General features: G+C 39.9%; 1 protein-coding gene across 6 annotated transcripts in view; it reads left to right on the plus strand.

Moving 5' to 3' along the window:
- The window catches only part of Txndc16 (thioredoxin domain containing 16), an 82769-nt gene extending 67224 nt beyond the window's left edge, over nucleotides 1-15545 (plus strand). For 5 of the 6 annotated variants that reach the window (XM_028758643.1, XM_028758644.1, XM_028758646.1 and 2 more), the window contains 5 exons: nucleotides 922-1006; nucleotides 3334-3472; nucleotides 7376-7536; nucleotides 8684-8874; nucleotides 13608-15545. In XM_028758643.1, coding sequence (XP_028614476.1) covers nucleotides 922-1006; nucleotides 3334-3472; nucleotides 7376-7536; nucleotides 8684-8874; nucleotides 13608-13870 — 839 coding nt within the window. In that variant the 3' untranslated portion in view covers nucleotides 13871-15545. The remainder of the gene's footprint in view (nucleotides 1-921; nucleotides 1007-3333; nucleotides 3473-7375; nucleotides 7537-8683; nucleotides 8875-13607) is intronic. The other variant, XM_028758645.1, reaches the window with a different exon arrangement.
- The last annotated feature ends 531 nt before the right edge of the window (nucleotides 15546-16076 follow it).

Raw genomic sequence — 16076 nt, forward strand, 5'->3', positions numbered from 1 at the left:
CCCTGCCTGGTGAGATACCACCACAGGACCTGTCAAAGCAACCAGTGGTTCCTCTTCTCCAGCCTCCCGAAGCAGCTCCTCACAATGGGACCTCAGCAAAAGCTGCTGCAGTTGGGAAGCCATCCTGACTCATGGCCTAATGCAGGAAAAAGGGGCAACATAAAGCCACCAATCCCTGAGCAGGAAAACCCACCAATCCCTAAGATCCTCAAGCCCAGGACTTGGAATCCAAACCAATCCTCACCTTGGAAATCCCTGCCCTGAAAAGCTCTGCCCACAGAGTAAACCTATAAGTCTTGCCTACTTTTCAATTCATTGTAATAGCCATTTTCATACTCTGGTGATTTTAAGATATGCATCATTTCCCATACTCACACCTCTCTCCAGGCTATATGTATAAAGACAGCTGTGTCCATTTTCCTTCCTTTAGTAGGCACAATAAAAAATATCAAGTATCTATTTGTTCATTCTATATGATTAGAGTGCTATACTTCTTTAAAAATTTATTTTTATTTCATGTACACTATTGTTCTGCCTGTGTGTATGTCTGTATGAGAAACTGGAACTGAAGCCACAGACAGTTTTAAGATACCTTTTAGGTTCTGGGGATTGAGCCCCAGTCTTTTGGAAGAGCAGCCAATGCTTTTAACTGCTGAGCCATCTCTCCAGCTCTTGAGTGCTATAAATCTTAAAATCATCATTAAGAGAACATTTGTTTAGGAAACTACAGTTGTATCCTCTCAAGATACCTCTTTAGGTGTGCCATGAAACAGATTTATTTTAGCTGTTTTGTGTCTGCACTTAAGCATCAGCCTTTGAATTGTAAAGGTAATGGAGTCTGCCATCTGTGAAGTCTGTCTCAGTTGCCTAGCACACATGACATTAAAGTTTCACAAGCTTCTCTCATCTCTGTCTCTGCAGCAAAAGAATATTTCAGGGAAGCAGGAAAGCAGCTGAGAGGCTCTGTCATCACAGGAGTTTATTCTGAAGATGACGTTTGGATACTGTAAGTTTATTGTTCTTCTAATTCTGGAACACTTGAAATGACGCAGTATAATGTACAGCTTGTTTTTCCACAACTGATCCGGAGATTTAGTAGAACCACAAGTTACTTTTTAGTCAACACACAAGTGATGAGTATAGTCTGGTCTGCCATTTTCCTTCCCCTTCCACTCCCATGTGTACCCGTCCACCCCAGGATTCTAAAGTTTTAATTTTCTTCCATGGAGATTGTCTGAGAAGTACCATGCTGCTAGATTCTTTCAATACTCCTTCTGAATTGTCATAGGAGAGACCTTAGACTCATACTTACTTTGAAGGCACCCACAGAAGTGGTCATACTTATTTTTGCTCCTATATCAGCTTTAGTCTTTGGATCCTGTTACTTGTGCTTTAGGTTTTCCTTGGAGTTTTTATAGCATTGAGATTTTACTTCTTGAGGCTCATTTTTATTTGCCACCAAAGAATATATATTAAAAAAAAACATAAAAACTTCAGTTGTTTAACCTATGGAGAAGGGATTGCGGTGGGTTACCAGTATACTTTAGTTGCTGTAGAATAAAGGAGTGGACTAAACATTTGGAAATTTTTATCAACACATCACATGGACAGTTCGTGTGTGTGTGTGTGTGTGTGTGTGTGTGTGTGTGTGTGTAGACTTACAATAGAATTTTTTGGGGGGTTGCTATAACCCCCTTTTGCTCCCAGATATCTGCAGAGCATTGCTATGCCCACTTTAGCCTATATACCTCCCTAACAAAAGACACAGAAAACTGATATTTTTATTAAGCTGCAAGCCAAACTGGGCAGATTCTGAGCTATTCTAATCTATATTCCAACCATAGACTCTGTGTTTCTTGGTAACCGAGTCTTTCTCTGTTCCATGTGTGTCCACAGGGTGAACTTCTCAGGCCACATGCTCAGGGTTCATTCTCATGGTCCACCCTGCCTTATAGCAACCCCCCTCCTTCTTCCTTTGTCATTTCTTCCTGTGGTCCCTACCTGCGACCTCATACTTAATACAAAGTTCCACCTTCCTCTCTCCTCTGCCCTAGCTTAGGCACTAGCTTTTTATTTACCAATCAGAAATTATTAGGGATCATTCTTTACAGCACTCTGGTCAATACAGCGCCCATGTCTAGACTGCAACCTGATCCTGGGGTACAGAACTCAGCTTCTGAATACATAGCACACAAGACCAGCCCCAGGAGTTATTAAGCCACAGTAGTTTGTGCTTTGGATTTTCTGACTACAGTGTTACTAATTCTTTTGTTTTGAACTCAGATTTTTTCATTTTGAACACTTCTTTTTGGGAAAATTTAGATTGTTTTATGAAACTAGTCAAGTTTTAGAAAGTTTTACTGAGCCAGAAAATAGATGACCTACCTATCTGAAAATATAATCACCTACTATTTTCTGCTGTTAATTTCGCATTTAAGATATAAAGACATTGGCCAATACTATTTTCATAATGTTTGGTTTATAAGCAGCTAGCTCATCAACTTAGACCTTCTCTGGTTATCTGAAGCATGGGGTCTTTAACAATCTTTATGGTATTGTAGTGTTTGTACTTAGTTCTGATGTAAGTTAAGTTCTTCTACACACCATATGCCTTTACTGGTAGTTCACACACAACATTTTTCACTTGATTTAGAGGATTTGGATTCTATCAGATTTAGTAACAAGTGGATTCTTCACACACTGTCTAGAGTACATCATTGGAGTTCAGTGTGTACCAGCCTTTGCTCTCTGAACCCCATTCAGCTGTTAGACAGGATGACTAAGACTACCTTTAGAAGTGCTCTGATGGATAAATGGATAGATATAGGTAAGGCATTAACTGTCATACCCAGCAGATTGTAGGCTTGCCGTTGGTTCTCTGCCTTACCCAGGCCTGTGATGAGCAGTCCACAAAGGTGGATCAGTGTGTCCCAGGTCCTATTTAGACATTTTCTTGAGGGCAAGTTGAAAAGAAGGCATCTTTAGATTATTGTCATTTTCTTTCAGATTGTCAATATTCCTGAACTTTCTCAGATAACCTCACATAAAAATTTGTTCAGAAATTGAGGGAAATTTTTCCTTAGCACTAGGGCTTTTAACATGTTTATACTTTGCTGTTGTTTGAGACAATGCCTCAGTGTATAGCTTGGGTTGGCAACTCATGGCTACCTTTCCTCAGTTCTCGTAGTGGGAATTGCAGTGGATACTATCTCACTAGCTAGCAGTGAGGCTTCCTTCTGTTGCCTCCCATTGGGAGGTGCTAGGCTGATTGTTCATGTTTTTGGTGACTTGATGTATCTTGGTTATATATTTTAATAGTATATTTTTTCATAGGTCAAATAAATACGGTACGACTCTGCCAGCCCTGCTACTAGCCAGGCCCAAAGAAGGTAGAATAGAGAGTGTCCCACTAGACACCACCCCGGTACAAGACATGGTTCAGATACTAGCAAATGCACCACTGGAAGCATTTGTGAGTATATTGTGTATAATAAAGAAGTTATTTGATATAAAATTCCAATTGATTAATGGTAATATCACATTATTAGCACATAACTTTTCAGCTTTCAGAGGCTCTGGGGTATCATTTTTTTTGTGGCTGAATACTTGTTTGACTTTGTTATTCATTATATACACACAGATTTTCTAGTGTGCTACTAAAAATTTACTGGCTTCCTGGGGCTGAAGTGTCCAGTATAGGGTAAACCTTTTGCAATAAAGATGGTCAAGAAGGGCAGACTTCTTGGTTGCAAATTCTTCCAAGTCCTCACTGGCTCTGTAGTGTGTTTGTTGCTCCCAAGATTTCCATGTGTAAGGTGCAGAATCATTGCTGGGAGTAAATGTCAGAGGAGTGCCACTTTGTAGAGAGTGTCTGAACTATAGCAAACATTCAGCAAGTGTTAGCTGTTACTACAATTTATACAGTTTTAAAATGCCACCTTCTGACCCCCTTCCTAATGCCCTCTAGTGGAGTCACAGGCACAATAGGTATAACCTGAGTTACTTGATTTCAGTAGCTAGAATGCTGCACATTTGCATTTCTAAAGTTATGATGGAGTAGTGTTATCAGCTGTAAATATTGACTGAATGGTCTCCTGTCTTGTTTCTTTTCACAGTGACCTAAATGCTAATATATTGGGAGACTACATTAAAGACTATATAAAGGGTAGACTTTAAAACAAGTTTCTTTGTTACCTTGAGTCTGTCCCCCCAACCTTCTTGCTAAATTAACAGGTTATAATTAATCAAATAACTGAATTAATTTTTTCAGGATGCAGTTGTCTAAGTCATTGTTACAATAATTTTTAAGAGATATATTATTAAAGAAATGCTATCTTAATATATACATAGTATAGTAACTTTATATTTTTTTCAAATAATGCAAAAATAATAGAGAAGAAATTTAGACTCGACTGTAACTTCTCCAGGTTTAAACTTGAGAATATATTTTCCAAAATCTAAAAACAATTATCTGTCTCTTCTTATATTAAGTATATTTTCATGAAGGAAAATATATAAATGCTTATTTTTAATATCTGTTCAATATTCAGTTGTGTTAATGCTCTATGTTTAATTAACTAGTTTCCTCTTGGTGGATATTTGTCATCTTTCAGACAGCTTGGACTTTCTTTCTTGACTGATATGGAAAAGGAGACTGTCCATCATTGACCTTTGTTTTCTCAAATTCCTATTCTATTTAGTCATCTTCCTGCAACAGGCTGGTCTGTCCATGTCACCAGTCTGATACAAAGTCTGCAGTTCCCAGGAACTAGAACACTGGCTGAGGCATTCCTGTCTGGTCTTGCAGTTACACTTGCCTCTTGCCTTCCCTACACTGTCATCCTTTGGCTCAGTGATGGCCCACATGTAGCTGTAACAGCTCCCAGTCTGTTCTCATAAATGTTCTCAGTATCTGTAGCTCTGCTGGAATACAAACCTAGCCTGTCAGGATCTTAATCTTTATACAGGGACTGTATCAGTGACACTTCCTCACACCATGAGTTCCCCCACCTTGTCTTTGACAGGTTGGCTTCCTTAGCTGTTGAACATGAACAATGTTTGACAATCACAGGTGTTCAAGGATAACAGCAGTTTGAACACCTCTCTCTTCTAATGCATAAATTCTTTGAGGGTAGGAGCTCCGTACATTTTAGTCTTCTTATTCTTAGTAACTGAGATGAGCAGAAGTCACCTTCATCTCATGTTTCTGGGGCTCTGTGAGAGCTCTGTCATTTAGGAGGAGGATGGCACCCGTGTAAGAGAGACAGTAGATAGAACAGAAGGCTACCCTAGGGCATTTGAAGAAACAGATGTAGGATTTAACTTGTGATGTAGGAAAATCTAAGGCGATGATTGTGAGAATGAAGAAAAGAAGTAGAAGAAAGAATGATTGACAAAGGGAAGGGAAAGGTATTTGCCAGCTTGTGTAAAGGCCGTTGGCATAATTTTAAAATGCCAAGTTGTTGATGAGGGTTTCTAGTGGCTCAGTGAAATTGGACTCTAGCTGCTAGGCAGTATGCCTGTATTCTCCTTCCCCAACTGAGCCTCTGGGAACATTTCCCATCTGAAAGGAGATGATGTTCCTAGCTCACAGGTGCCTCCAGGGGGCACTGTACTACTGCAGGACACCCTTGTAAAACAGAAATGAGAATGGTAGAATATGAGACTTATTACTCTTCACTAAATTCTTTTCAGTTGCTTTAAACCCAGAAGAGGTAAGATTGGCTTTTGGTCTTGTTTTGCACATCTTTAATTGCTTTAAACATCCAAAAAAAAATCATATGTTTGGAAAAAGTTAGCTAATCATGGATAGTGGGGAAAAGGTTATAATTTCAAAGTTTAGCTTATGTTTTTTTTATTGGATATTTTATTTACATTTCAGATATTATCCCCTTACCCCATTACACCTGCCCAGGAACTCCCTATCCATCGCCCATCCTCCTGCTTCTATGAGGATGTGCCCTTACCTACTCCCCAACTCCCACCCCCCCCCCCCCAAATTTCCCCCCCCCCCCCACACACACACACACTGAGACCAGCCTTCATCAGACCAAGGATCTCCTCTCCCACCTATGCCCTACAGGGCCATCCTCCCTTACATATAGAGCTGGAGCCATGGATCCCTCCCTAAGTGCTCTTTTTCAGTCTGTTTATCTTTCATGTAGAGGAAGGCTACTGATTTGTTTGAGTTGATTTTATAAACCAGCCACTTTGCTGAAGTTGTTTATCAGGTTTAGGAGTTCTCTGGTGGAAGTTCTGGGGTCACTTAAGTATACTATCATATCATCTGCAAATAGTGATATTTTGACTTCTTCCTTTCCTATTTGTATCCCTTTGACTTCTTTTTGTTGTCTAATTTCTCTGGCTAGGACTTCCAGTACTATATTGAATAGGTAGGGAGAGAGTGGGCAGCCTTGTCTAGTCCCTGATCTTAGTGGGATTGCTTCAAGTTTCTCTCCATTTAGTTTGACGTTGGCTACTGGTTTGCTGTATATTGCTTTTCCTATGTTTAGGTGTGCGTTCGAATTCCCTATCTTTCCAAGACTTTTATCATGAAGGGATGTTGAATTTTGTTAAATGCTTTCTTATCATCTAGTGAGATGATCATGCGTTTTTTTTCTTTGAGTTTGTTTATATAGTGGATTACATTGATGGATTTCCAAATATTGAACCATCCCTGCATTCCTGGGATAAAGCCTACTTGATCATGATGGATGGTTGTTTTGTTGTGTTCTTGGATTCGGTTTCTGAGAATTTTATTGAGCATTTTTGCATAAGGGAGATTGGTCTGAAGTTTTCTTTCTTTGTTGGGTCTTTGCAAGGTTTGGGTATGAGTGTGATTGTAGCTTCATAGAATGAATTGGGTAGTGTTCCTTCTGTTTCTATTTTGTGGAATAGTTTGAAGAGAATTGGTATTAGGTCTTCCTTGAATGTCTGATAGAATTCTGCCCTAAAACCAACTGGTCCTGGGCTCTTTTTGGTGGAGAGACTGTTAATGACTGCTGCTATTTCCTGAGGGGTTATGGGACTGTTTAGATGGTTTATCTGCTCCTGGTTTAACTTTAACCTCTAGTACATTTAGAAAATTTAGAAAAATGTACTAGAGGGAAGTATGAAAGTGTTTTGTCTGTCATGTATATATCAGCTAATCTGGGTCCAGAGTTCAGCATGAATTATTGTAGAGATATCAACCACTTTGTTCTTAAAGTCTTTTAGTAGTTGTATTTTGGCTATAACTCATTTCTGTGATATAATATTGAATAAGAAATTTTAAAGATTTACTTACTGTGGTTGTAGGTTGAGCATCATTTCTACTTTATACTGCATCATGCCGGAGTTTTTGTTTGAGGGATTTTGATGCTTTTTTTTTTTTCAGCCAGAAATTACTGTGGAAAATCTTCCCACATATTTAAGATTTCAGAGACCGTTACTTATCTTGTTTAGTGATGGCAGCATAAACCCTCAGTATAGGAACACAGTGCTGGCACTGGTGAGACAGAAGCAGTTGGATTCATTTACCCCTTGCTGGTTAAATCTGTAAGTATACGTTGTATGCTTTTGTTTTGCTCTAAGAGGTAGGCCAAGGGAAGCCTGTGGTGTGGTGTCTGCCTAAAATCACAGCACTTATGAGCTCAAGGGCTACATGAATGAAGTAGAATTATTACATTTTCATTAGGAAATGAAATTCTATAGCCTTTGATTTAACATGAAACTAAACACACCATCATGATATTTTTATAACTAGCTTCCTCAGACAAGTTCAAAGATGACCTTGTTTACACCTTTTATCCTATTTTTTGATTTTAAAAAGTAGTTGATGTCCATTGAAAACAATGGCAAATAAGAAAGTAAGTATTGTGATATTTACAAACTTCAGTCTGCTCGTTTGTGTGGTAAAAGTCACCCAATAGCATCACAGAAGGCTTTCATTCAGCACATCCGTTTGCAATAGTTTTCGGCATGTTTTCTAGATGAATCACTGGTGCTTCATTAAATGTCTGTGAGCACAGTTCACATGTATACACATAACCCTTGTTCAGACTCACAGATAACAGGCATGCTTTTTAAATTTTAATTGAAAAGCAAGAAAAATGTGGCAATATACATTTTTGTTGTAGATTCTTATTAACATTACATTTCACTCTTGAGGGAAAATTTACCTCAGTAACTTCCACTGTATCTAAAGTAATGCTTTACATAATGTGGAGTGTGCTGCATCAGGAAGCTAAGCTTCTTTAACGTGTAGTTCCTTGTAGGAATGTAGTTACAGTTTTAGATCTTTAATGTAGAATTAAAATTTCTCTTTTCCCGAGGAAAAGGACAGTCTTAGGGGAGAGAAATGTTTGTAACAGGAAGCATCCTGTTAGACTTACATAACACATCAGTTTGGAGCTGGCACTAGATGAGGTACTTAAGGAAAGCCTACTGATTGTGTCAAGCCTGTGTTGATTTTCGTGCAAAGTCACTGGCTGCCTTTTGTTACTCCCATGATAGACTGCCCCATATCACAAGGACACTTAAAAGCATTTGATTGCTAATATAATTGTAGATCTCTTGGTTTTGGTGAAGTCTTTTCATAAGCTTCCTGGCAGGCTAATAACTGAAGCTTATTGCTCTATAAATGACTATTTTCTTTTGCTGTTGTCAGAGAAGGAATGATTAACATACCCATCCTTTCTTGCAGAAAGAACACTCCAGTGGGGAGAGGCATCTTGAAGGCATATTTTGGCCCTCTGCCACCACTTCCTCAGCTGCTTTTGGTGAATTTGCATTCGGGTGGCCAAGTATATGTATTTCCTTCATCCCAGTCTATAACAGAACAAAGCCTTGTGTTGTGGCTGAAAAATGTACAAGCAGGATTAGAAAATCCCATCAGTAAGTTCTCTGTTTCCTTCAGTACATATAACTCTGTATTTTGTTCCATACGTTTTAAATGTTAATCATAGCTAATAAAGATGAACAGTCTAGACTCCTCAAGTCCTAAATGGAGACCACTGCCTCTCCTTCTAAGGCCTCTTTTTTTAATACTGGTATATTGAGTCAATGTTGTTGCATACATTGCCAGTATCTTCAGACATGTGAGTCTTGTAATATCTAGTTTAAAAGCCTGCCACTTTGGGAGCATTGACTGGCCAAAGTGAAAATCTGTTGTGCCATCTTTATACACAAGTTCTTTCATCACAGCTTGTTTTTAAAAGCTTACTTCATATACTTATTTATATAGTTTATTTCTTAAAAAATATTTTAAATAGGCCAACTAAACTTTTTAGTAGACTCTTTGGTTAGCTAATTTATCTAATATGTTGTCAACTTTAATCAGTTTTTCTCTTCTCATGACCAGTATTATTTAAAATATTTTATACCATATATTTTGATCATACTTTTTCCTTCAACTCCTCCCAGATCCTTCCAATTCTACCCACCTAATGTCATGTTATTTTCCCCTCTCTCTCTGTCTCTGTCTGTCTCTGTCTCTCTCTCTCTGTCTCTCAAGAAAAAAAAAAAAACAAACCCAATGTCTTAGTCAGGGTTTCTATTCCTGTACAAACATCATGACCAAGAAGCAAGTTAGGGAGGAAGGGGTTTATTTAGCTTACACTTTCCACGTTGCTTTTCATCACCAAAGGAACTCAGGACTGGAACTCAAGCAGGTCAGGAAGCAGGAGCTGATGCAGAGGCCATGGAGGGATATTACTTACTGGCTTGCTTTCCCTGGCTTGCTCAGCTTGCTTTCTTATAGAACCCAGGACTACCAGCTCAGGGATGGCACCACCCACAATGGGCTCTTCCACCCTTGATCACTAATTGAGAAACTGCCTTACAGCTTGATCTCATGGAGGCATTTCCTCAACTGAAGCTCCTTTGTTTGTAATAATTCCAGCTTGTGTCAAGTTGACACAAAACCAGCCAGTACACCCAACAAACCAACCAACAAACAATAATAACAACAAAATGGGAAAATAAAACCCAGTAAGACAAAAGATACTAAAAAAACATGCAACAACCAACCAACCAACCAACCAACCAACCAACCAACAAACCAACCAACCAACCAACCAACCCATGGACTTTATTTTGTTTTGAACAACTAGTCCTGCACTTGAGGCTACCATGGAATGTCGTTGATAAACCCAGTGATGCTACTCTGTAGAAGACAGGTCGCCCCAGGCACTATGTGTGCCTGGGATGGAACCGTGTGCTCATTCCTTCTCTGTGCTGGGATTTTGTCAGCTTGAACTCCTGCAGGCCTCTCCATGTTGTCAGCCTCTAAGTTCATATGTATATTAGTCGTCTTGTGTCTGGAAGACTGTCTCCTTAGAGTCGTCCATCCCCTCTGGCTCTTACAGTCCTTCTGCGTAGATCAGTGAGCATGAAGGGGAGAAGTTTAATAATGATATTATAATGGACTTGTTTTTATAAAGCGTGTGGAAATGGATATTGACCTAGAAACAGAAAATGCTTCAAGATTAAGGCATCACTAGTATGAGCAACAACATTAAATATATTTCAAAATATTTTTTTCTGGAATGATTCATAGAAAGTTCCTTTCCAGAGCCAGAGAGATGGCTCACTTGGTAAAGTACCTGCTGTGCAAGAATGAGGGCCTGAGTTTGATCTTCAGCACTCACATTTAAAAAAAAAAAACAGGCAGGTGTGGTAGCACTCACCTGTAATGCATTGCTGAGGAGGCAGAGGCGAGCAGATCTGTGGAGCTAGCTCAGTGAGCTTGGGGTATGAGACCCTGATCAAAGAGTAACTGAGGAAGACACCATGGATACCATGGTTGACTTCTGGCCTGTCCTCCATGTGCATCTACACATCTGTACACACACATACACATCTTAGGGTTTCTTTTGCTGTGATAAACACCATGATCAAAAATCATGGGGGGGGGGAAGAGTTTCTCGTGCACTTACACATCATAGGCCATCACAGAAGGAAGTCAGGACAGGAATTCAAGCAGCACAGGAACCTGCAACTAGGGCTGCTGCCACGGCCTTGGAGAGGTGACCACTAACTAAGAAAATGCACTACAGGTCTGCCTGATCTTATGAAGGTATTTTCTTAATTGAGGTTCCCTTCTCTAGGATGACTTTAGCCTGTGTTAAGTTGATGTAAAACTTGCCAGAACACAAGTGCACACATATTTTTTAAAAAAAAAGCTTAACAGATATGATGGCACACATCTTTAATCCCAGCACTTGGGATGTAGAAGTAGGTAGATCTCTGTGAGCTTGAGGTCAGCTTGGTCTATGTGTGACTTCCAGGCCAGCCAAGGTTACACAACAAGACCTCTGTCCAAATAAACAAATAAATATTAAATTAAATAAAAGCAGGATAACTTTTAGGAGGACAAGACTACAGAGGGTGAAGTCTAAAGATTTAGTCTATAGTTTTAAGGGCAGACTACTGAATGAATGTGACAGGTATGGATGATTTCTTTTGTGTGTGTGTGTGTGTGTGTGTGTTTCTGTGTGTCTGTGTGTCTCTATGTCTGTGTGCATCTGAGTGTATGTGTATGCACTATGTGCATTTAGTAACCCTCAGAAAGCAGAAGAGGGGTTGAGTTTTCTGGCACTTGAGTTACCAGCAGTTGTAAGCCACCCAGTGTGGGCATCAGAAATTGAACCCAGGTCCTCTGCAAGAGTTGAGCCATCTCTTCTACCCACAAATGACTACTTTATAAGTGGCTGCTTTTCTCTACTCAATTTTGTAAATTACTTTTTCTTCATTTTTTAAAAAAATTTTTGGAGACAGAATTTTTCTGTGTAGCCCTGGATACAGGGCTGAAACTTGTTTTGTATACCAGGCTGGCCTTGAGCTCACAGAGATCCATCAGCCTCTGCCTCCAGAGAGCTGGGACTAAAGGTGTGTGTCATCATGCCTAGCTCTTTAACTATAACTAGTTTTAATCATAGTAAATAACCCTCTTGTTGTGGCTTGTCTACTTTGAAACACAGATTGAAATTTGATCAGCATTTGGCAGTGTTAGAAGGCAAGTCCTAGTAAGTGATGTTAGGTAATAAGGAAAGAGCCCTCATGAATGGATTAATACTTCTCATTGGGGAGTAGATTAGCTCTTTTGGGGCCCAGACACCCTCTTTTTCTTTGACACTCACCCACTCCCCTTCTGCTTCCACAGTTAAATTGAAGCAATAGGAGGCTCTCTCCAGATGCTCTTCTCCTGGCTGAGAACTTCTTAGACTCTAGAACCATGAGCCCAAATATACTTCTTTAAAACAACGACCCAGATTCATGTATCTTTCATAACAACAAAACATACTTACTGCATGAAATCTGAAATTCCTCATACTAAGCCTAATCCTTGTCCTACTCAGGCAAGTCAGACTTTATAAGTTGCTTCTTATTTATAGTGATTTTGGAATGTTCTAGCCTGGTGATGCTGTGTCTGACTCTAGTGTATTCTCTCTGAGTTAATACTCTATTTTTTACCTTGGTTTAATAATTGTTGGTAGGTTTTATATCCTGACTAGGGTCTCATGGGGAAAGTGACTGCTTATATTTATCTGCTGAAGTACAGGGATGAATGCTAGAATTACTTGTTTTGAACAATAAAACTGATTTTTTCTAAGTGTCTTAGTTAAGGTTCTATTGCTGTGAAGAGACAACAGGACCATGGTAACTCCATGGTATCTAGGAGTATAAAGGAAAACATTTAATTTGGGCTGCCTTACAGCTTCAGAGCTTTATTTAGTTCAATATCATCATGGTGGGAAACATGGCAGAGTGCAGGCAGACATGGTGCTGGAGACAGAGCAGAGAGCTCTACATCTGGAACTGAAGACAGAAGGAGACTGTGCCACATTGGGCATAGCTTGAGCATTGAGACCTCAAAGCTCGCCCCCACAGTGACACACTTCCCCCAGCAAGACTACACCTACTCCAACAAAGCCATACATCCTAATAGTGTCACTCCCTATGGCAAAGTGTTCAAACACATGAGTCTGTGGGAACTGTACCCATTCAAACTACTATAGGAGGGGAGCGAGAAACTTGATATTTGACCTTATACCTGTCTATCTGTTAGCTTATTCCACATGTTACTGTTTGTTGTTTTCTAATCCCCAACAAGGGTTAGTTGGCAGTGAGATAATTTATTTTTTTGTTTTTATTAACACTTAATCACTGTATAAAAATAAATAGAGTATGAATGTAATGCTAAAATATTAAAATAGATGCTGGGGAGATGCTTAAGAGCTTGTTGTAAAAGCAAGAGATCTGACTTCAAATCCCCTGTCCCTGTAGAAAAGGTGAGCATGGTTGCTTTTATCTGTAATTCCAGTGCTGAGGGATGGAAACAGGCAGATTCTAGGAGCTTGCTGGCCAGCCAAAATAGTAAGCTTCATAGTCAGTGAGAAAAAATAATGTGGAGAGCAATACATGGCCTTCTCCTCTGGCCTTTGCATGCATGTGGGAAAGTGTGCATATGCCCTCCTTAGGTCACCACAAACATAAATGCAAATGGACACGGCTGATAAGACCCTCTTACAAATATGTATCTCAAAAGAAAATACTTCCGTGCTATATTCATACAGTGATTTCATCTCTGTCTATCACTAAAACTCTTGGTTGTCTCTTTCTTCCAGCAGTCTTATCTGCCCAGGAATGGAAACCTCCTCTTCCAGCCTTTGATTTTCTGAGTATGATGGATGCTCCTACATATCAAGCTCCCACAAAGGAAGTTCTGGAGTGTCAGAAAGAAACAGAGGTGCGTGAGAGTGTAGTGCAGCCTGGAGATGAATCAGCCACCAGGAGAGAGCCGGGTGAAATGCTGAGAATAAAGCGCTGGAACAAGAGTAACTGGCCAAAAGAAACACAGGAGCCTTTTCACCATGACAAGGAGCTGTGAGTGGACCTTGTGGGATGGCCTCTCAGTGGCTCTGGAAACCCGAGATCAGTTCTTTTAAGGGACAAGACTAAATGATGTCCTTTCTAGACAAGTGCTGTTGAATGAGATTGTGATGTAAATGTTGTAAAATTTCTTAGTGGCTACACTAAAAAACCATGAAATCAGTAGATAAAATTGACTTAAAATGTACTTCACACAGTAAACCTCAGACAGCTTAATGACTACAAAAATATTGAGAGACTTACTTTTTAATGTGAAGTCTTCAAAATACAGTGCATTTTACACTTAATGCCATTCCTTACTATGGAGATCTGTGTGTTTGAGTGCTTATTTGCCACAAGTGATACATGGCTGTTGTATTGGGCAGCTCACTATCAGACAAACACCAGTGCCATTGACCTAGTTCTAGCCTTGGTGTGCATTTGAGTCAAACTGGAATGTAACTCTACTGAATCACCATTGATTCATGGTGGATCGTAGCTGGCAGTTGTATCTATTTTCTTGTAGTCATATTAAAACCAGTACTTACCAGTTCTGCCTCTCAGGATATTTGGCAAGGTTGAGTTTTAATATTTTGACTTGGTGTTACTACTGGCATCTACAGGACAGAGGTTGGAGTCCCCCTACACCCAGCCACTCTACACTGGATAGATGGATCCTTCATCAAGGAATTGTCTTTCTTTTAATGTCATTAGTTGCCAAGGTTGCATAATTAGCAACCTTGTAGTAGCCTGTAGCACAATAGGATCTCCATATCTTCTTAGTCTGCCCAGTTATTGTATTTGGAAATCTTTGGAGATTAAAAATGAGTGGCTATTGTATCCTGATTATTAAGCATCATTTTTTAAAAAAGATTTTATTTATTTGCATTTCATGTGTATCAGTGTTGGACCTGTGTGCATGTAGATGTACTAGATGCATTCCTGGTGCCCACAGAGGTCAGAAGAGGTCATTGGATACCTGTGGACTGGAGTGGGGGATAGGATAGTATAAGCTGTCATGTGGATGCTGGGAACCAAACTGGGGTCTTCTGCAAGAACAGCTGGTGCTCTTATCTGTTGAGCCATATCTCTACCCACAATTTTTATACTTTGAAGAAGCAATAAAAGTCTCTTCAAAAGGACTTACAATATATGTATATCTGTGTGTACACCTCTCTGAATATTCGTATTTGTACATTTTAAGTGTATATGTCCAATTTTCAGTATACATATTTGTGCATTATAAGGAAATCTTAAATGAGCTCTTATTTCTCTAAGTTAGAATGCTAAGTTTCAGATTAAATGGAAATTAAATATTATGCTACTATCTCCTAGCAAAAAGAGGCTGCCTTATCTGAGTCATGTATGAAATCTACCCCTTTAGCTTGGAAAAGCAATTGGTCTTCCTGGACTTGCCTTTATAATGAGAGTATGGATTATCCAACAGTTAGTTCTTCATCTGAAACCATAAACTGTTGGGTTGATGTGATTGCAGTGGATCTGGCTCATGTTTGCACTGTGTATTGTCCGAGGTATTTGTTGAGAACATACGACTTGGTGTCCCACTGTATTCTCTTTGCGGGTTATCTTGTTCATTACGTTATTGACGAGTGACTTTCTTTCGTAAGTGAGTTTCATAACTGGAATCTTGTAGTTAAATTTCAATAAACCTGTCTGGTGTGTTTCATTGCTAACAGATGGTTTGCTGCTGGCATCTCTCCTCTCCTCTACTTGTTTCCAGTAGGTGTGGGGCCCTCCACATACCACTCATTTCTTTCTGATGAAGGAGGTCTGTGGGGAACTTTTTTAAAAATTTTTTTATTGGATATTTAATTTCAGACGTTATCCCCATTCCCCCCCCCCCCAGAGATCCCATCCCATCCCCTTTCCTCCTGCTTTTATGAGGATGTGCTCCCACCCACCTCCCCACTCCCACCTCCCCACCCTCGATTTCCCCCACACTGGGGCATCCAGCCTTCAAGGGACCAAGGACCTCCTCTCCCACCAATGCCCGACAATGCCATCCTCCCCTACACATACAGCTGGAGCCATGGGTCCTTCCCTATGTGCTCCCAGGCTGGTGGTTTAGACCCTGAGAGCTATGGTTGGTTGGTATTGTTGTTCTCCCTGTGGGGCCCACAAACCTCTTCAGTTCCTTCAGTCTTCTCTCTAGCTTCTCCATTGGGAACCCCATGATCAGTTCAATGGTTAGCTGTGAGCATCCG

This window comes from Grammomys surdaster, unplaced genomic scaffold (genome assembly GCF_004785775.1).
Source record: "Grammomys surdaster isolate TR1022 unplaced genomic scaffold, NIH_TR_1.0 126198, whole genome shotgun sequence".
Classification (NCBI taxonomy): domain Eukaryota; kingdom Metazoa; phylum Chordata; class Mammalia; order Rodentia; family Muridae; genus Grammomys; species Grammomys surdaster.